General features: G+C 39.7%; 1 protein-coding gene across 1 annotated transcript in view; it reads right to left on the bottom strand.

Annotated features, from left to right (window-relative positions):
- Positions 1 to 8,586: 8,586 nt before the first annotated feature.
- Positions 8,587 to 22,196, bottom strand: part of FOCAD (focadhesin) — a 109,232-nt gene continuing 95,622 nt past the window's right edge. The window contains exons 34-43 of the mRNA XM_009891507.1: positions 21,818 to 21,898; positions 20,587 to 20,715; positions 17,694 to 17,809; positions 16,164 to 16,424; positions 15,415 to 15,504; positions 14,102 to 14,279; positions 12,566 to 12,663; positions 11,431 to 11,682; positions 10,188 to 10,263; positions 8,587 to 8,660 (exon numbers count right to left, since the gene is read on the bottom strand). Coding sequence (XP_009889809.1) covers positions 8,587 to 8,660; positions 10,188 to 10,263; positions 11,431 to 11,682; positions 12,566 to 12,663; positions 14,102 to 14,279; positions 15,415 to 15,504; positions 16,164 to 16,424; positions 17,694 to 17,809; positions 20,587 to 20,715; positions 21,818 to 21,898 — 1,355 coding nt within the window. The remainder of the gene's footprint in view (positions 8,661 to 10,187; positions 10,264 to 11,430; positions 11,683 to 12,565; positions 12,664 to 14,101; positions 14,280 to 15,414; positions 15,505 to 16,163; positions 16,425 to 17,693; positions 17,810 to 20,586; positions 20,716 to 21,817; positions 21,899 to 22,196) is intronic.

Below are 22,196 nucleotides of genomic sequence, written 5' to 3'. Positions count from 1 at the left end.
AAGAAATATATTCCCAGTGGGCTGCTGCATATCATAGGTTAAAAAGAAAATAGAAAAATATTTTCAATGCAAAACTCCTGAAAATTCTACAGCCAGATAATGTACATGCAAACAGAAAAGGCATGTCTCTTTAATGCACCTCAAAAATGGAGCAGCTCAAAATAACTAGTTACTTTGGAATGTTTTGACTTCAAATGGCAGGAGTTTTAAAAATGTATACATTTTTTCTAACATATGTTAATGAAAAAAATTGAAGAGTGCCTCCACTCACAATCACACCCTTATTCTGGTGTTAATTCTTGCCTCATTAGCAACAGACATTCTGTAATGACAATACCATTTAATCTACAAGATTATTTTGTATTAGGCCAACATGTATGTCCCTCAAATATATAAATGCTAAACTGGCTAGAACTGGAATCTCTCAAGGAGCAGAAGCTGGAAACTTTGCAACCTGTGAGATTCACATGGTGGCTGGCCCCAAGCATTCACAAAGGATCCCTCCCATTCTGGTCCAACCTTCACTTCTCCAAACAAGATTCCGGAAAACACAGCTAAACCAAAAAGGCAACTGATCCGGTACTCATCTACTACACATTCAAGGGGATATTTAAGGAGCAGAAATAAAAACTTATGAGTCTGGCAGACCTTAAGAGTCTCTTTCACCACAATGATTTTCTTCCATGCTGTACAGCAGACAGATAAACAAAAGTTGTGTGATGTAGTCAGGCCAAATATATGTTGTTCTTTAAAGGGAAGTGCATGACTATCAAAAGCCATGTGCAAAATTCCAGCCATTCTACTCAAGTGTGTTGCTCCTCATACTTCTGTAGGACTCTCTGTGAGAATGCAACTAGAACATAGTCTCTTCAAAGGTTGTGAATGAAGAATATGGACAGCAACCAAGTGGACTGTACAGGCAAAAATGGACAAATAACTGCTCAGAGGCTGGAAGAGGCTTTTCTGATGTTTCACCCATATTGATTATCACCTACATTTGAATACAAGCAGGTGGGGGAGAAAAGTGAGGCTATTTTTTTGAGCTTGACTGAAGACCTGGGGGGAGGGAGAACAGAGAATAGTTGGAGGGAGGAAAGATAATAACTGGAAAATAATATTTCAACAAACACTATCACCACTTGAAGAGGCTTTTGCCTGTATGACTTTCTAACCCATGCAGCCTAAGAGAGTATGTAAAGAAAGAGTGAAGCTGGCCTCAAACTCAGTTTTTAAGAAAGGTCACCTACTATCATCTTTATTTATTTAATATATATGCCAGACAATACCTGCAGACTACTGTGACCACTGGAGTATTGGCAAACCATAAACAACAACGTCATACATGCAATAGTATAGGGTCAACCCTGGTATTTTTTTTTAAAGCACTGCAAACAGAGGTAGGAATTCGGAACTTATTAGAGAAATAGAAGTACTCCCACCTTGGACTTCTGTCTGACCCAAACCGATTCAAGTGTGACAACATGAAGAAATGTACAGAGCAGCTGAACAGGATGACAGCTTTGAAGAAGAGAGCCAGAATAAGAATGCTTCACATCAAACCACTATATAACACACTAAAGGTGGAACATGGACATTTTTCCCCTTGAAAATTCAATCTCAAGTGTTTGTCACCAAACTGCCTGGAATTAATATACCCTGTAGGAAGAAACATGACGTATGACATTGTATTGGGTTTATGTGACAAGGCTTTGGCAGTGGGTAAGCTGCAGGAATGGCCTCCATGAGAAGCTGGAGGCTTCCCCCATGCCAAACACAGTTGGTTCCAGTCAGCTCCAAAACAGAGTCACCACAGGACACTGCTGAGCCAAATAGCAAAGCTGATGGCACCTCTGTGAAGACATACTTAAGAAAAGGTAAAAAACACTATACCGCAGCTGTGAGAGAGAAGAATAAGAAAAATGTGAGAGAAACAGCTCTGCAGACACCAAGGTCCATGGGGAAGGAGAGGAGGAAGAGCTCCAGACACTGCAGCAGATGCCCCTGCAGCCCATGGAGAAAACCATGGTGAAGCAGGTTGTCCCTCTGCAGCCCATGGAGGACCACGCCAGACAAGATATCCATGCTGCAGCAGGTGGATGTGCCCTGAAGGAAGCTGAAGCCCACACAGGATCAGCCTTTTCCAGACGCACTATACCCCATGGAAAGGACCCATGGTAGAGCAGTTCTTGAAGAGCTGCAGTCTGTGAGAAGGAACCATGTTGGAGCAGTTCATGAAGGACTACATCCCACAGGAGGGATCTCATGGTGGAGCAGGGGAACAGTGTGAAGAAAAACAACCAGCAGAGATGAAGGTTCATGAAGTGGCTGCATCCCCCATTCCCTACCCACCCTGCACCACTTGGGGAGGAGGAGGTAGAAGATTCAGGAATGAAGGAATGAAGAAGGGAGAGGTGGAGGGAAGGTGGGGATTTTTTTGGTTTTGTCTTTTGTTTCTTACCATCCTACTCTATTTTTAACTGGCAATAAATTAAGTCTTCCCCAAATTGAGTCTGTTTTTCTGGCGGTAAATGACCTCCCTCTCTTTATCGTCAGCCACAAGCTTTCTTATTGCACTTTCTCCCTGTCCTGCTGTGGAGGTAGAGTGAGAGGAGCAGCTGAATGGGCATCTGGCAGCCCATCATATTAAGCCATGTTTATTGTTTCATGTTAAAAAAAAAATAAATATGAGGATGTGATGCTCTCCCTTTGCATTGATTCTTACATCTGGCTAAAAGGCTGGAATAGGAGAAGAATTCTTTAAAATTCACTATGGGGAGGAGCCCCAAATCTAAACTGCAGGAAAAAGGCATGAAGTTAATGACAGAAGGTGCAGAGGTAACTTGGGGCAGTCAATTGGGAGATTCAGGGAATCAGCCTTCCATGTGTGACCACAGCAGGTGACTGTAACTTCAGCTTCAACTCCTTACCTTAGTTTCTTGAAAAGCTCAGGATTAGGCAGGCAAAAAGCAGCTTAAAACGCTGCCCAAGTCTTTCCACCTCTGGGAACTTAAATCTTTGTTCAAAACTTGTATCAGTCTTGAGATCCCAGCTCATCTGTATCTCCATTTAGATCATCTGATATTGGAATCAAAATAAGTGTAGTTCTTAAATATCTACATAAACACAGGCAAAATAATGTACTGTATAGACAAGGGTGAAGAAATATCACTAGGTAAGTGACATATAATTAAAAGTGGTTAAAAAATCTCTTTAGGAACAGAATGGTATTTGACTACTACATTTGTCCGATATTTGAAAAAACAGTAGTTTTAGTAACAGCTTATGTACTGAGATTGAATTCATAAATATGCATATGAAATACATATAGTGTGGAAAAGAAATTATACCTAAGTGCTAAAGTTAGAAAAAAAATATCCCTTCTGTTTGCCCACAGAACAGCTATGGTGGAGTCAGAAGAACTTGTCCCACCAATAACTCCACCACAAGCTTCCTCTGCTGCCTTCCCACACATCTAAAATGCAGTAGCAACTAACTTGCCAACCTCAGTCCTTGAAAGTTATTGTCTCCAGAGCAACACACTGTTTTGAAGGTGATCACCTAGAAATAAAAGTCATATTAATTTCTCCAGCACTAGCACAAAACAGGAGGAATGGTCTCTCCATCATAGGCTATATGTATACTTGCAGATACAGCAGCCCAATAGGAATGGAATTACAGAGTGAAGGATTCTCAATGAGAACCCAGCAGCCAACTTATCTGCCTTTCCAAGGGTTTTACTGCAAACTAGCTCTAGTTTAGTCCTGTGCACTGAACACAGAGTTGTACAGTACACTGGAGTATTCAGAATAGAATAGTTCCAGTTGGAAGAGACCTACAACGATTATCTAGTCCAACTGCCTGGCCAATTCAGGGCTGACCAAGTTAAAGCATATTATGAAGGGCATTGTCCAAATGCCCCTTAAACACTGACAAGCATGGGTTATTGACCACCTAGGAAGCCTGTTCCAGTGTTTGACCACCCTCTCGGTGAAGAAATGGTTCCCAGTGTCCAGTCTAAACCTCCCCGGCACAGCTTTGAACCATTCCTGTGTGTCCTGTCACTGGATCCTAGGGGGAAGAGATCAGCACCTCCCTCTCCACCTTCTGTCCCCAGGAAGCTGTAGAGAGCAATGAGGTCACCCCTCAGCCTCCTTTTCTCCAAACTAGACAAGTTCTCAGCCACTTCTTACAGAAGCCCTGTCACCAGCTTTGTCAGTCTTTTTAGGACACATTCAAGGACCTTCACACCCTTCTTAAACTGTGGGGCCCAGAACTGCACACAGTCCTCAAGGTGAGGCTGCACCAGTGCTAAATCCCCTCTTTTGACCAGCTGCGTATACTGTGTTTGATGTTTGACCACACTCCTGCTAAAGAAATGCTTCCTAATGTGCAGTTTAAACCTCCCCTGTCACAGCTCAGAGCCATTGCAACACATCCTGTCACTGGATCCCAGGCAGAAGACATCAGCACCTCCCTTGCCACTTCCCTTCCTCAGGAAGCTGTAGAGAGCAATGAGGTTGCCCCTCAGCCTCCTTTTCTACAAACTAGACAAGCCCAAAGTTCTTATCTGCTCCTCATAGGACATGCCTTCCAGCCCTCTTACAAGCTTTGTTGCCCTCTTCTGGATGCATTCAAGGACCTTCACACCCTTCTTAAACTGTGGGGCCCAGAACTGCACACAGTCCTCAAGGTGAGGCCGCACCAATGCTGAATACAGCGGGATAATCCCCTCTTTTGACCAGCTTCGTATACTGTGTTTGATGCACCCCAGGATGTGGGTTGCCCTCTTGGCTGCCAGGGCGCACTGCTGGCTCCTGTTGAGCTTAATGTCAACCAGCACCCCCAGATCCCTTTCTGCAGGGCTGTTCTCCAGCCATTCCTCTCCCAGTTTAGACTTGTGCCCAGCGTTATTCTGTCCTAGATGTAGAATCAGCATTTTGATTTGTTAAATTTCATCCCATTAATCATACCGCAATGCTCCAATCTATCTAGATCCTTCTGCGAGGCCTCTAGTCCCTTGAGAGAGTCAGCAGTACCTTCCAGCTTGGTATCATCAGCAAACTTGCTAACGGTGCATCCAACTCCTGCATCCAGACTGTTGATAAATATACTGGACAGAACTAGCCCCGAGGACCACCACTGGTGACTGGCCACCAGCCAGATGTAGCCCTATTCACTATAACCCTCAGCCATTTTTTCACCCAGTGTACCATGAACCCACTCATCTCACAGTCAGACAACTCGTCCAGAAGGATGCTGTGAGGGACAGTATCCAAAGCCTTACTAAAATCCAGAAAAACTACATCCACCACCTTCCCTTCCTCCACTAGGTGGGTGATCTTGTCATAGAATCAGATTAGACAGGATCTTCCCTTTGTGAAGCCGTGTTGACTGTGCCTGATGATTGCATCATCCTTTAAATGCCTTTCAATAGCACCCAGTATAATGTTCTTCATGATTTTTCACAGGTAATGAGGTTAGACTAACAGGTCTGTAGTTCCCTGGGTCTTCCCTGATGCCCTTCTGGTAAATTACAATAATGCTGGCTAGCTTCCAGTCAGCAGGGACCTCCTCAGAGTCCCACGACCTTTGGTAGATTATCAAGACGGGTTCTGCTGCGACATCTGCTAGCTCCTCCAGTACTCTGGGATTAATCCCATCAGGCCTTATGGATTTACAAAGATTCAGCTGGTGCAACTGGTCATTTGCAATTTCAGGGTCTTCAAATGGAAAAATCACTGCTCCTACATGTCTTTGAACTTAGAGGACTGGCACCCCAAGGTCTATCAGTACTAATAAAGACTGAGGCAAGAAAAAGCATAAAATGCCTCTGCCTTTTCTTGATCCATATTTGTCAGGTGACTAACTTCATTAAGTATTGGTCCAATATTTTCCTTAGCTCTCCCCTTGCTCTTAACATACTAAAAAAAGAATTTTTTGTTATCTGACCCAACAGTTTCAACTCTAGTTGACCTTTGGCCTTTCGTGTATTCTCCCTACACATGCAAACCACAGCTCTGTGATTTTCTTGCAAAGCCTGACCTCATTTCCAGAGATCATAAAATTTCTTTTCCACCTTAGTTCCAAGAACTGCCCTGCTTGCTTGACTTTTGGCACAATGGGATTGCCTGCTCCTGCGCTTCTAAATGGCCGTTCTTAAAAACTGACCAGCTCTCAGGGATTCTTAAGCCCTCAAAAGCAGATTCCCAGGGACACTGCTAACTAGCTCCCCGAGTAGCTTAAGGTTTGCTCTCTTGAAACCCAGAGTAGCAACTCTGCTGACCTTTTTTCTCATTACACCAAAAAATTTAAACTTAACCACTCATGATCACTGTGGCCAAGACAGCCACCTACCATCACATCTCCCACAAGTCCTTCTCTGTCCACAAACAAGTCTAGGATGGCATCTTTACTAGTTGGCTCACTGAGTACTTGTGACAAGAAATAATCTTCCACGTACTTCTGGCATTTCCCAGACTTACTTGTCACAGTGGTGTGGTTAACGTCTGGAAAGTCCCATACGGACAAGGGCTGCCAATCCAGAGATTTCTCCTAATTACCTATAGAATAAATCATCAGTGTTACCATCCTGGCTGAGTGGACAATAGTAGACACCCACAACAACATCTGCTTTGTTTTCCATCCCCCTAATCCTCACCCAGAGGCTCTCAACCACATCATCATTAACTGTAAGGGCTGTACAGTCAAACCTCTTCCTTACATACAGCGCAATTCCTCCACCTCGCCTGCCCTGCCTATCTCTCCTGAACAGCCTGCAGCCCTACATCCCAGCACTCCAGTCGTGGGACTCATTCCACCAAGTCTCACCAATACCAATGATACTGTAGCTCTGGGAACTGACCAACATTTCCAGTTTATCTTGTCTGTTTCTCACACTGTGTGCGTTGGTGTACAAGCATTTCAGATATGCTCCTAAATGCTCAGTGCTCCCTGAAGCTGCATGAGCACTGCCACTCTCAGGTGGTGCCATGCCATCCCTTGGCTTATCTTTTCTACTGTCTATCACTATAGTTTAACTCAGATGTTTATACACTGCTCCACTATGCAAACTAAAACACAGCATGTGGGCATCGCCCAGAGATTCCCTTTAAAAAAAAAAAGGCAAACTTTTAACCTGAAATAAAATGCTAATACACATGTAAACTCAGGTGAGTAAAGGTGTAAGTTAGTTTGAAACTACACTAGAGATGGCACCATTAAAACGTGACATATTTAGCTTTGTCAGAGGTTACTTAGAAGTGCACACAAATGGAAATGTCATGCACTGAGATACTGACTCAGTGACATCTGCTTTCAGTGGGTCCTTCTGTACATTCATCTTTAGACTATCTTCAGTATACAGCTGCATACAGAGCAGGAAGTTACCATTATTATACACTATTTCAGAAACACAAATGAGGATTGCGTTAATCCTCCACACAGCTAATTGCTGAAGAAATGTCTAATTGCTGTGGGAAGCTCACTGCCATCCCACAGTAACCTTGTTAAGTGAGAAAAGCCCATAAAGACGTCAGAGGAGAATTTTTTCGCCAGAGGAATTGTTCAGTCCTGAAATAAAGAGAATTCTTGCAATGTGGTGTGGCTTCTAGATGTAGGGCAGTAACATTTCATGCAAGCTGGTCAAAATCAACAATGCTCTCACTAGTACTGCTTTGGAAGACATTAGGGACCAAATATATTTAGTTAATTTTTGTCTGCTCTAGTGAGGAGGATGGCTAAATACAAAATCTCTTTTAAAGTCTGTCTTAGCAAGGCTGCAAAGTGGAAAAGTTTTCTATTCCTTCAGAGAGAGAAGAGTATTAAACAAGGAAAATGGCAGGGGTAGAAATTTTATTTAAGATGGCAAGGGTAGAAAAGTTGCTGTATCGTCCCTTTTGCCTGGAGGCAAAGGAGGGTAAAGGAGACAAGAACAGTTGTAAGTGGAAAGAAAACTGCAACCGTCCTGGAGCTGGGGACAGAGCAGCCATTAGGATCATTGACTTATTTCAATGATCTTGATAAAGCTGTTGCAAAACTGACAAACATACCACCCCTTTCAGAAACCCTGCTCACATTATATACCTTCAATGTGTTGTCACTACTGCACAAGAGCATTACTAAAAAAGAGTTATCAATTAAAAAATAAAACTCATTCAGAAGTCCGTTACACTAAAACATACTTTAGTAAATAGACTACATCCAAACAAATTTTACAAGGTTTTTGTTCCACCCATCCCTACAAAACTTCCATAAGTTAAAGGAATACTCCACTACAGCTTTTGAGGCTCCCAGGTGTCACTTGAAACAACTCAACTGAAACAACTGCACGCGTATTTCTCATTTAGATTCAGCACAGTTTAAACCACGCTAGGTAGTTTGTAAAAGAACAACACACCATTAGTGAAAAACAAAATATTGTTTTTATCTTATGAGTCTTTGGGAGGAGGTAAAAGGATTAAAAAAAAAAAAAAGCCAACACCTTCTGATAGGAAACCTCTTTGAAATTGGTGGTCTTGATGCCTGAATAGTAATAGTATGCTTTCAAGTATGAACAGTTTTATTGATTGGATAAGATACAACATGCAGCTACCACCCATAAGCTTTAGTCCACACCGCTTTCTTCTTGAACTCTGCAAGAGATCTCAAGGCCAGAAGCGTAACTGTGAAGACAAGGACAAATAACATTAAATTGTGCAGTCCAGACTGGAGAGGACGTGAGAGTATTCTCCCTAGTCATTTTACTAACATAGGTATAGATTCAATTCTCCTTTTACTGACTTTTCGTGACTTTTTCTCCTCCTAGACCGACAGGTTTTGATGCTACTTGTGCTGTTCACAAGATACACTAGTCTCTGAAATGTGATGTTGTATTAGGCCTTTCATCTGCTTTATGGCATATCTCCTACTGAAATCATATCACATCATCTGCTAATTAGACTGTCACTTTGAAGCTACACGTAGATCAACCATCTACCAACACTGCAGAAGGTTTGAATTCAATAAGCAATGATGCAAGAGGGCAGACAGGAGGCACTAGCAAGGACAGAAGCACAAAGTACAATGTGTAAGTCCTCTGTGCATTTCCAATTGATTTTCATTTCCATTGATTGGAAATGCAATTCACTGATTCCTCAATTCGATTTGAAAGCATCATGTATTTAGGCAGAATCCAGTAACCAAATCAGTCACATTCTCGTCATCCAGAAGGGACTTTCATGTTCTTGTACTTAAAAGCAAAAAAAAGAATGGAAAGCTCAATGGAAACAATGACTCATCTCAATCAGGGCATACTGAGAATATACTGTGCATATCAGAATCCTCTGATGTACAGAGAAGATTCTCCAACAACCTTTAGCATTGTTTCTGGTGGAGATTAGCAAACACAACAGGGAAATTCTGGAATTTATCAGAGAGTGATTAAAGATTTCAGATGCTCAAAACAAGGCTAACTATCCTAGTAATGCAAAGAACTTATACTTGGATTTAGGTCCAACAAATCAGGTGATTCAAAGGAGGTGCCTTGTGTTAATGGAAAGAAGCACAGTGAATTCACTTCACTTTAAAGTTTTTGTTGTATCTTCTTAAAATGACTTGCAGAGATTGTATTCACAATCCTACATCTCTAGGTGAGCAATGGGGTGCATGCTAGGGCCACAGGCCATTTCTGTAATTCAAAATACCACGTACTTCCCATCTTTCTTTTCATACATCTTTTCAGCAACCCTCATTCCTCTGTCCTTTCTTGTCAGACTATTCTACTAGGCTGTCACTGCCTGTCTCCTATCCCTTCCCCACACTTCAGTCCTCAGTTGCACCTGAATAAAGTGTTATGTGATTTCTATTCTAGTATTGAAGGGTTTCCAAATAGTATGTTGCATTTTCTTTTTAAGGGTGACTTAAAAAAAATTGACAGATCTATCACTGAAATACGCTTGTAGGACCAGATGTACCTTTAGATCCTTTCAATCTCTAGTGGTACATCGTAAGCTTCAGCAGATAAGACAGCAAGTACAAGAAGGTGTTACAGACCAGAATGTTAACTTACCTGTGAAGATTTCCTTAAAGACAAAATATAGCTCTCCTACATGTGCTAATAGTATAGATTCATCTCACTCCTTTTAACAACTAGATTTTGATCTGTACTGATAGTTATGGAAAAACAAGGACCCGATTAAAAAATATCCTACCTTTCAGCAGGTCTGTGGAAGATTTCGACAATGATTCCTTAGGACTTTCCATCATATTGATCAGCCAGTCAATGAACTAAAGATTGAAACATAAAGGAAAACCTGAATTAAAAGAGCCTCTGTATCAGAACACCATAAATTCTTTTCAGTTTGATAGGCAACATCTGATTGCTGCTAAACTCATAGCTATTTAAGCAGAGGCAGTGGTCCATCAAGCTTCTGCCCAAACTATCCAAATGCCCTAAAGTACATCTCACTGTCAGTGCAATTTCTCCCACAGCTAGATCTGAAACTCTCTTTGTTCCTTCTCATTACCTCAGCAATAATTATTTGTAATGAAGAAGGTACAGTAAATAGTTTCCCTCCCTCTTGCCTGCTCATGCCTTTAACCTATTAATACCATCCTTTCTTATTAGTCTCTTGTCCAAACATTTTACTGCAAATCCTTCAAAACTCTTACTGCCTTTGTCCCTCTTTTGAACTCTCTCATTTTTCATTGTTTTTCTGGCCGTCCAGGGTGCTCGGAGGACAATGTGATATTTCAAACTTATCAGAATGATTTTCAGGGCATAGTCTCAAATTCTGCCCTAGAGCCTAATTAGGCAGCTGTATATTAACAGTCCACAGCTGCTTTCCTCCCAAAATGTGAATTCTGACTTCAGTGGTAACTCTGAACACAGGAGCGTACGGGAGCCAGTCCTTAATGGATTCTGGTTTGCACAAACCGCTAACTATTAATCTATAGCTTTATAACAATATTTCCATGTCTCAACCACAAGCAACCTACAGTAGGCTTGCCAAATTAGGCAAAATTTTCCACACTTATTTTCAACTTATACTTGTAAATAAATGACATACACTACAAACAGCAAAGAAGATCTCTGATTGCCCTAGATTGCCACTGCAGTGATGTCCAACTGCAGAGGATCTGTCTTTCAGTGTTTAAAAGACTGACTTGCTACCAGCAGCTGCCAATTCTCCTCTCCTAGCTGTACTCTCACGAGTTTGACTCCCAACATTGAAATGTTTTTTGTTCTTTGCAACTCTCACATTTTACTTGATAAACTACATTCAATCTTCTGAGAACGAGTCATATCTGATTGCAAATAAAGAAAAACAAGATCACAAATCAGATGCAATAGATATAGAGGAAATGACTGCTCCAACTAAGACTTCAGCTGACTGCTAAAAACAAGGTGCTTTCTGACTATTGGAAAATGCTTACCACGACATGCAATTTTACCTTCTGTGTTTGTTCTTTCCAAGGCTCTTTAGCCAGCAAAAGGGAAATGCTGCTTGGAAGGAGAGTGAGAGTTTCTTGCACAGCAAGTTTGTCAGTGGGGTGCTTGCCAATGTGATCCCCAGATAATTCTGGTAGTATCATTTGGTGCTTCCACGGTGACCAGTTAGCACTGAGACCAAGTAGTAATGGTGCACCATGGTCAGCCCAGGCCACCACAGAAGCTGCAAACAGCCACAGGAGAAAATCTATGCACTAAACAGGAAAAAGGCAAAAAGGCACTTTATTAAATGAATAACACAGAAAGAAAAAACAAACAAACCCAATTGAAAAAAAAAACCAAACCAACCAAAAATCCAGGTGGTAGCCTGCTCTTCAAAACAATCATCTGAAAATTCAGCTAACATTCAAAATGCAAGAACCAAAATTTTCTTAATATTCTCTCATGCTTCGAAGAAGCATGTCTTTTTCTAAACACCAACTCAAATTGGAAATTGGAAAAAAAATTGGAAATTGGAAAAAAAAAGCAGAACAGTACTCTTCTAAAATCATCCTCTAGTTTAAGGCTGATCTGCATTTCACTTAAAATGGGGAAATAACTTCTTTACAGCAATCTGACTGTTGAAGGAAATTAGAGGGGGTCACCATCGTGGTGTTACGAATGATTGGCAAATAATGCAGCAATGTAATGAATGCCCTTCTGATCTAAGTCGCATCTTATTTTGTGTCCTCAACCAGAAGACTTAAACAGCTGAAAAGATGGAACAATGTTAGTTCCCTAAAACTGTCAAAGCCCTCTTAGAAACAGCAGCTAAACAGTTTTGACCTGCTTAGACAGTTCTATTGGCGAATTCAAATTTTTTCCTTTAAGTGCTGTAAATATAGTAAATTTGAAGTGATGATTTCTTTTAGTTGCCTTTAGCTTCTATCATAATTTAAATGTCATCGCTATTTTAAAGTAAGAGTTTTAAATACACATACATTTAGAAAAATTGAGAAGAATTTCTCTATGGAGGTAAGATGACAATCTTCTAAAATATAAAAGCATGGGGAGTAATACTTGTTACTGAGGAATAATGTGGAATACATCAAAACCTCCTTCTTTATGAAAGCTGCAAATTATTTTCACAGCATGTACCTCTTTAACATCGACATTTTGTAAGGGTGTTGACTTGTATGCTAAATTTCTGATATAGCCCATCAGGTCTAGCAGCCAGTTCATTCTTTTCAGCACTCCTAGAAGAAGAACAAGAACATTGACTCACATAAAACACTACAATTCACCATTTTTCATTAAAAAGCAAGCATAGGGAATCACTACAGCAATAAAGCACTGACTGTGGACGAAAAAGATCACCAATACCATTGTCACATTTGATTCACGGTTGCCACTGACAGAAAGCATACAGGCACCTAAACAGTACAAAAACTTTGCTTATAATGCAGGCAATACACTGAACACACAGAAAAAGGAATTCTGAGTGAGAGTTATTTCACATAATGGCCGCTTGCAGGTCCCAGTAACCCAGTCTGCATGTATGACTGCTACAGAATCCTAAAGCCTCCCTGAAGTTTTTGCCCCAGTACTTTATCTAAATCTAGCACTGATGTCACTGTACACTGGGCAAGAATGTGGGGAGTGCTGTGTAAATCCTCCTGCAGTGCAGAGAGGATCAATAAAATACACTCAAGGCATGCAAATAAAATCAGCCCTCAACCCAAGGATGGAACATATTTCACTGATTCAGACTCTGCTATCCAAAATCCATTCTACCTCCTACAAACTAAAAACCATCTTCATCATTGAGATGATGTCACTTCATACACTACCTTTCTCTTGTACTCCTTACATATGGCCTCTTTTATCTTGCCTCACTCATTCAAAACTCCCCACTGTTTGAAGCTCTTCAACCACAGCTGGCAGCTGAGGCATCTAGCACTATAATGCTCTGAAGTTGTTCTGTGAACACAGGTAGCCGAAGATCCTTCTGCCATGAAAATCAGGAGACCTCATTCTTGCCTCCCTCTGTTCTTGTTTCTTCTTTATCTTCCTGTGCGATTCTGCTACTTCTCTTGCATCAGCTGCAGCACTTCATCAGACCCTTAGCTGAGACAGCCCAACTCATTAACCCACCACGTAACTATCTGGTATGCTTATGAAGAGGCGGAAAGGCAATTTGTTTTCTATGTTAACTCAGTATGGGGAGTTCAGAGAAGCCAGCTATCCCCTTGGTTCAACCAGTCTCACGGGAAGACAGCCCTACCTACTGTGTTGCACAACAGGAAGTCAGGTATTAGATCTGAAGGTTAGCAGAGCTGCACTACTACTGGTCTCTGACGTGCTATGTACATTTCTAACACTATGTTACTCTGAAAGTCTAAAAAGACTAAGAGACATGGATCTAGTGAAAACTCTGATCTGCAAACCATCTGGCTGAGATCAATGACTTGTAGCTGATCCACAGAAACATAAAGAATTGGAGAAAACCATAAAAGCAATGTTTGATATAAGTATTTGAAGAGCAGAAAAATTCTGAAGACTGAGTAGTTTCTAATACAGAAAAATACGGAAACACTTGGGTTAAACCATCTTAAAATTACTTTAAAAGAATCAGTGTAGATCCACCGGTACCTGTTGATTTTGTCATTGATCCTTCCTTAAGCCTGACCTTACCTGTGTTTTCATGGCTCACAATACGAGCGTGATAGAAACCATTCAAAAGCATCCATAAAATATTTTCTTTCTGGTGATATTCTGTCACAGTATCAATCACGGCACTCAAGTTCATAAGAGGCAGTCTGCCTTGAGAAATTAAATACACTTTCACGAATGTGGCCTTCTCTATATTGTTCTGCAAATGCAATTAGAAACATGTTAAATTAAAACACACCTTTCTCGTGGGAACAGTAGATGCTGCATCCCTCTTTATAAAAAAAGGGGAGAAATTCTTTGATTACCTAGCAGGCTCATTTTTCTTCAAGACAAATTACGAAACAGAAGACTGTACATATTAATTTAATTTTACATGCTTCCAAACAGTCCAGCAAATCAGTACAGTTTCACTGTTTTCATACTGCTTTAAATTTTACATTCCCCTTTAAATTGAAATGAGCCAGCCTGACAGTTCTGGAGACTCAAGTCGTCTTGCAAGACAAATTCACTGAAGTGACAAAAAAGGTTTTCTTAAATGCCATTTTTCAGTGTGGAAATAAGAACTCAAAGACATAAGGAAATGACAGTTCAGCTTCCCTAACCTATTTAAATGCTTGATTCTCTAGTGAATCTGCTAGTAAACAGAACAACATCGTTTTATGTTGCGGATGTTAGTTTATCTGATCTGAAACCATCCAGTCCTTCCACACAGGTCATTTTCTTCGCGTTTCGGCTGCTAAGAATTCCACTGGTGAGCTAGAAGCTGAAAGCTTTTCTATTCCATTGTCATCCTTAGCCATCTTGCCCACCAGAAAACACTGTTGAGTGTGAATACAAATATAGCACATTAAGCCAAGAATGAAAGGTTGTTCAGTCAAAGTATTTCATATTTTTAACAGAAGCAAGGATCCACCGGTTCAAGCACAGCTAGTCACCAGGATGCATTTGCAGTCCATTTCAAGTAGTTAGTTATGTTAAGCAAAGAGGACTATGGTTTGCTGTTTGCATCACTGGCCTGGGATTCAGAAGATCTAACACCTTTCCTGTTCTGCTAACAGAGTCCTGCCTGAACTTGACGAAGTTACTTAGTCTCTTCAGTTCAATGCTACCAGGAAAAATGAGTAGTATTTCAGTTGCCTTGAGAAAGTTTTGGATATGGGTTCGTATTACATTTGCTTGTCTCCGCGGCCTGCAAATTAGAGCCAGAACACTCTTACTTGCATGGCAGATAAAACAATCAATGGTCCCAATGAGCTAAAACACTCTGGTGACAAGTAAGGCATGCTTGTTTCACATGATTTGGTGATGAAAGACCAGGAGGAAAACATCATTACCTTAGAGATCTGGACAATGCGATCAATCTCTGAATCTGCCATTTCTGAGATACATTTTGCTACATCAACATACATGTCCAGTTCGCCTCTCTGGAAACAGAAAAGTAAATGCATGTTTAGATGTATCCTTCTACATTTCTTCATCACTAAAATTAGTGAATCCAGGAACTTTGTTAATGATCTTGATGAATATTTAGATCGTAATGTATATTTAATCTAGTATCTAGCCTTGTTTTATTTATTCTATTTTAGAAATTCTGTATTTGCTGGAGACTTCAATGTACTTAGTTATTAAGGAATAATACTATCTGAAATCTTTCAGAGAATTTGTTTGTCTGTTTTAATGGAAAAATGCCCTTCCTTGGAGCTATTTGCTGTAGCTAGCTAGCTTCTTTAAACCACTGTGAAAAGTTGAATCCTCTGTGGGGGAAAAAAAAGCCCCTTCTGATTATTCTCTGCTTCTGTTTCAATAACATTTATTTCAGTACTAATGCTGTATTTTTCCATTACCGAATCATTTGTAAGGGAAAAGTTCACATTCAATTGGTTTCACAACTTCCTCATATTCTAAAGAATATCCAAAAATACCTTAAATTGAAATTATGCAGGCATCTTAATTATTATCACTAAGAATCTTCCATCTACTTCATGTTTCAAACCTGATGGATCAATGCAACAAGATGGGACTTACCATCATTAAAAACATCCAGTCCAGAAAAGCGTTCATACACCTCACACTTACTCCTTACCTGAACTTCATTTGGTAGAAGCTCAAATATTTTCTCCACAGCCTGGCACAGAACACTCCAGCAGTACTGAGCAGGGCTTGGAAGTTTCATTGCCTGTGTGAGCCCCTGTAAAACGCACTGGCAGATTTCTGGTTTTTTTTTGCGGTTCTTCACTTCAAACTGTTGTATCAGAAACACTTCTGTAAAAGACTGTAGTTTGTCTTCTGCAACATGTTTCATCCACAGGGGCAGGGACACGAAAAGGTATTTCTGGGTTTTCATCTGAAAAGCAAAAGCTTTCGCTTAGTTTCAGATTCCAGCTCTTTGCTGACCTTCAACTATTTTTATAAAGGATGAAAAAAAAAGTGGCTCAACCACCACTCAAAAAAGCGCTCGAAGTCATAAATACTTCTCAATTCTTCTTCCTTTTTTGATGAATTGCTTGAATTAAAGAGTTCAAACATGCCAATATTCTATTTTCCTTAAAAATTCAGGAAGTTTCTTCTAATGAACCCAAGATATCACGTCTCTGTACCGACAAGACAACTGCGATTTCTCTACATGGTGCCCACTGCATTCCTACATAAAGCATACAGACTGATTAGACAGCCAGGGACAGAAGCACAGTACTCCTACCACCATTAATATTGCTAGCTACTGAGTAAGAATGAATAATTACCTTGAAGGAACCCAAAGCTTACACACTCTGTGGCTGAACTCATTTTGCGACCTCAAGTCTCCACTGCAGTGAGAAACTGGTGCTCAGAAATAAAATCTTTTTTTTTTTTTTTAGTACTTTACCAATTATGTATCCTAAAATTTCCAAGTGTTTATATATCTCTGAAGACTAATGAATTAAAAATTACAAGACAAAAATAGCCCTTGAAGAATGGGAAAAGATCACAGAAATCCGCAATGGATTTTCTGTCAGTAGTCACGAACCTGCTCCCCAACTTGTATAAACTGACAGAACTGCACATTCAAGCACACTGTGAGATTCAGGGATTTTTTTTACACACTGTGTCATGGAATCCACATTCTACCTCTGCAAGAAGAAACACACTATAGTGGAGGATTAGCCCGAATTTGATTACACTATAGGCTAGTCTGTTGACTACCTACACAATTAAGGCAAGGCTTTCAAGAAGCAACATGTTTTACTAGATCAAGAGACATTGCTGGAAGAAGCAGGCAAGTTTTGGACAGATAGGTGTGACTTTTTCTAAGACTACTGGCTGGTCTAATAAGAGATACTCTTTTTCCCCACTTGCCATGCCTTCTTACATCTCTAGGTCATGCTATAACATGAAATGAGAGAGAGGAAAAAGGTCTTACACAATTTAAGTAAAACCAATGTAGCAGTTCTTAAGTTTGCCTTCAATTTCAAGGTCCCAGAATAGTCTTTCTCTCACTATAAATATTTGCTAAACAGTATTTCTGCAGAATTCTGAACCTAGTAATCCTTTTCTGGTGAGACATCCTAAACACCACCACTGAGGAATCTTATAGGAAAGAGGTGCTGAGATCCCACAGATTTTCTGACATACATACACTGAGACTGTAGACAAGGGGAGGTGCCACCCACATCCCCAAAAGCATTGCTGCATTTTGAGATGACTGGGCCTGTGTCACAGCCAGTTGAAGGCACAGATGTTTTACCTCATCACCTAAAGCAAAAGAAAACAAACAGAAGTTATGCAGAAATTATTTTTACTTTAAATTTGTTGGCAACTCATAAAATAAAGGAGGATTATTGTTCTACTAGAGCACAACATTAAAATTTGTTTTTCTAGACATGCTGCTTAAAGCTTTTAACACATACATGTTAGAAGTCCCCTCTTCCCTTTCATTCACTTTCAGCAAGAAATCTCACAATTTGTCCAAGTTCATTTCAATCCACTCAAGAATAAAAATGTGGGAATGGTAAAAAAAGTAAGAATTAAAAAAATCCTTGCTAAACAAAGAGAAGATTTAATCTAATGGAGAAATGAGTCAATATTCCTTTCTGCTAAACATAGGACTAATTAGCATTTGTTCACATGTTTCTACTCTTCCACATACCCCATGTTCGTATAATATGTCACAGAACAGAGGTTAGTCACTGTTACTGCTGTGGGTGCTTGGTTGCAACATTGTCCAGGTTAGCATGTGGGAATAATACCTTACTGTGAATAGAGGTTACATTGGTTATGGAATCCTTATTGGTTTCTCTTCAAAGTCCCTTAAATGACTGGTACAGCCTGTTTCTTAATAGAATAACTAGTCATAAATATGTTGAAGAGGTACTTTGAGCAATGGCATGACTTCCATCCAGTTCATGATTGCTACAGCAACATAAGGACAAACAACTTAAGTATTTACTGGCATTTGACCCATTAGATAGAAGATACATTACTGTTAAATGTCAGAATCAAACTTAAATAGCTGCTTTGCAAGCTAAAATGTTCTTTCAGTAACAAAAGTGGCAGTCTATATAGCATGACTTAAAGTTCACTAACAGGGCACAAACAAAACAAAGATTTAAGAGTCCAGTATCAGGCTCTTCAAAATAAAATATCTTATATGAGAAGTTAAGTCATTTCCAGAACTCAGAGAGGGTGAAATTGTAACAAGATACTTTGGTAACCAATTCAAAAATTCTCTCTCACTAGCTTGGACTGCTAAGACACACATTATGATTTGCCTATGACTGTTCGCTTCAGAGCGCTATTGAATAACAAACAGGTACTACTTCAATCATGTTACATGGTTTCTGCTCAGCAACAACTGCAATAAATCTTGTAAGATGGGAAAGCAATCTGCTGTCTTCAGTATGTTTAAAGATGAACAAATCTTCACAGTAGAATTTGTGAAACGTGTAAGGTTCATAAAGACAGTCATGAATTCTCAGACATGAGTAACAATGACCTAGAGAATCTGAGCGAACTGAGCATATAGTCCAATTTTCATAAAAATATTAATGATATAGCTGTTCCAGAAAAAGTGAGTTAGTGCCACATTTCTAGGTGAACTGTTAGATCGTAATACAACTGTTCTGCAGTTTCTAGAACAACATGAATATTGCTCACTAGCACACAGCAAGACCTATTTCTGCATGTATATATAATCTGGAGAAGGGAGTGCAACTTCCACAAGACTACAGAGGGATGGTCAAGAGAAATTATGTATAAAAATGTAGACTATGATTCTGTCTAGAGTCAATAAAAACACAGCCACAAAACCAATGTACTGTTTCCTCTGGAATTCCCCTGATTTACAAAAGTAAGACTCCTAAGCGAAAAACAGGAATAAAAAATTCCCCCATACATTTAACAAGTTTCAGCTATTCATAAGGTTGCACACAAATTTGCATCAGCATGGACTGCAGAGGTCAGTATAGGAAATTCTTTCATTTACTTTTACAAAAGACTTTACAATCAATTGCAAGAAAACCAAGTAAAACAGAAGTTGCAGCTCAAGTATAAGCAAAAATTTTATTATATAGCCAAATCTTTCTGTATGTGTCTCATATGACAGTTCAATGATTTCTACTGCTTATACAAGCACTCAGTAGAAGTAAAATAAACACCAGAAAGAAATAAGAACAGCCTTCCATATTCTGGGCTCTACAGCACATGAATTTATACACAACAGCACTTGCCCAACCCAGTTGTAAAAGAATCTGCAAGGCTGCTAATAACAGTTAAATAAATCAGAAGAAACAAAACTCAGTGGAATCAAACAAGGGAATAAGGAACTTCGCACAGTAGTTTGTTGGGGTTTTTTTTTAAGGAAATGAGTTTGAAACTCAGATGCTTATATCAACCAAAACAAGCATCAAGAGATGCTCTGAGTAGAAAAATGTAATACAAGATGTCCAACACAATGCTTCAGGATCAAAGCTACTCTCGATCATGAAGGAAAAAAAAATGCTGTTAGAAGCGCTGAAAAATCAGAATCATGATAAAAAAAAAGATATGCTTTCCTCTGTCCCCTAGTGTAATTTAGTAGTGAGTATATTTCAGACTAGTGATAGCTAAATGAACTACAGAGCAGTTCAAAATGTGATAAAGTTTCCTGCAGCCTCTGACACAGGCACTGGACCAGCATTTAGTGGGTACTGAAAATAAGACACAATTAGTTGAGTTTCATGATGGACTCTTTTTACTGTAAATAGTTCAAATGAAAAATTTAGTCCAATTTCACCAGCGTTTTAGGGAACTTCCAAACTTCTCAGCTCTGGTCTTCTCTAGCCTTTTCTTGAGTTAAAACAAACTGTGTCCACAAGGTGATTGCAAATATATGCTTGCAAACATTACAAAGTTAGTCTTAAAAGCATACTAAACACTTCATTCCCTGCAATAACATCAAGCCCTGAAGTGGGCTCTAAAATTTTTGAAAGCTGTGTCAGTAAGGAAGTCTTGTGACAAGTACAAAAAACTTAATAGAAAACTATTAATCTTACCAAAGTTTAGCCTCATCAGAGGAGAAAGAACGGATGCCCAGTTTACAGGTGGATACTGATGGCTTTCTCCAACTAATGCAATAGGAGCCAGTGCTACTTTCACCAGCTCAGTTGGGACAGATTCAGGGCCTACAACAGAAGATTCAATCACAGTCTGAATTTTATACACACACACTTGGCTGAAGAGTTCAGGAAAAAAATGAGAACACTCCACTGAAGACCAATCTGTACTGAAATGCTAAAAAGCATTGCAAAATTACTGTTACTTCTTTCTGTATCTGAGAATTAGCTCTCTCTTGTTTGTAATTAACAGTTGTGTTTTTAACATTAATGTCCTATCAAAAAAGGCTTTTTGTTACTGATACGTAGAAAATTTCTGCTTCCTCCCGCTTGAACCAATTTAGGAGTTAATTACAGATATTTCTCATCTAGTAGGGTAGTATTTTTGCATTTGTCAGTAAGAGAACAGCCAAGTTTTCTGATATTGTTTTCCTTCCACATCCCATAGGTGCAGGCCACAAAAACTGTCAGAGAGGTGCTAACCTTTGCTACATACTACATTACTTAAACACAGGGAGTTAACTTGGTGAAAGTCCTCCTGGAGGCAAGGCACAGGCAATTTTTACCTCCATTTGAAAGCAAAGCCTGCTTCACAGGACAGCAGTGAGCCCACTTCGCTCCACACAGGAATAATCTCCTCTGCTTTACCTCCCTTAAGACTGTACTCCAAGATCTCTCTCTTTCACTAGCACTCTCATGTAAGAGCATACTTTCTTCAGGATCTTTGCATTTATCACACACAGCAGTGACCCATTTGAGTAACACTCTGTTACAGAGAATCCTAACCTAGGATCACTGAAATAAGGCGCAGCATAAAGTTTGCCTGGTGATAGAGTATTCCTGAGGATACACGCTAACATTTAAAGTGATTTGACTTTCATTCCTCCAGGGAAGATATATCATCTCACAGACACAGAGGGAAGGAGAAAGGGGAGGGTTTAAAAAGTCATAAAAATTCACTGGAGAAAACTAAAGCACTAACTACACAATTCTACCTTATCTTTTTGAGTGTTATTCAATTTTTTGTTTAGAGATTAAATATCCCACATTAGTGAATTTCAAATTAGTATTTAGAGAAGTCGTCCAAGCAAATAAAAGTGGGCTATTAGAATCACCTTTTATAGTCATAACCAATTTCCCAAAGGGATACTGTAGTTTGATCCCTTCTTACCTTTCTTTCCACTTTCAATAGCAAAGTCAATGGCTGCCCTGATAAAGCTGTTTTCAGGCAAGTAGCTAAAATCTGGTGGGACTGTGAAGACAAAAAGACTGCTTATGTACCAAAACATGTTAGCAGAAATTCTATCTTTCAGCTCCCATGTAAATTCAAAAGCCAACCTGAGCTATATTTGAACTAAATAATTCTGTAGGTTACTAAAAATATTTAGACCACAATATTACGGACAGATGCATTGGCCTTTTCACTTTTAAGGCAAGCTATAAATTTGTGTTGGTGAGAGGTGCCAGGTCTGAAAACAACAAATTAATTGAACAAGTGAAAAGCTAGCAATAACTTCCTTAAAACGTATCAGCCACTGCAAGTCGGGCTT

This window comes from Charadrius vociferus, unplaced genomic scaffold (genome assembly GCF_000708025.1).
Source record: "Charadrius vociferus isolate BGI_N301 unplaced genomic scaffold, ASM70802v2 scaffold198, whole genome shotgun sequence".
NCBI lineage: Eukaryota > Metazoa > Chordata > Aves > Charadriiformes > Charadriidae > Charadrius > Charadrius vociferus.
This window is presented reverse-complemented; position numbering and strand designations above follow the sequence as displayed.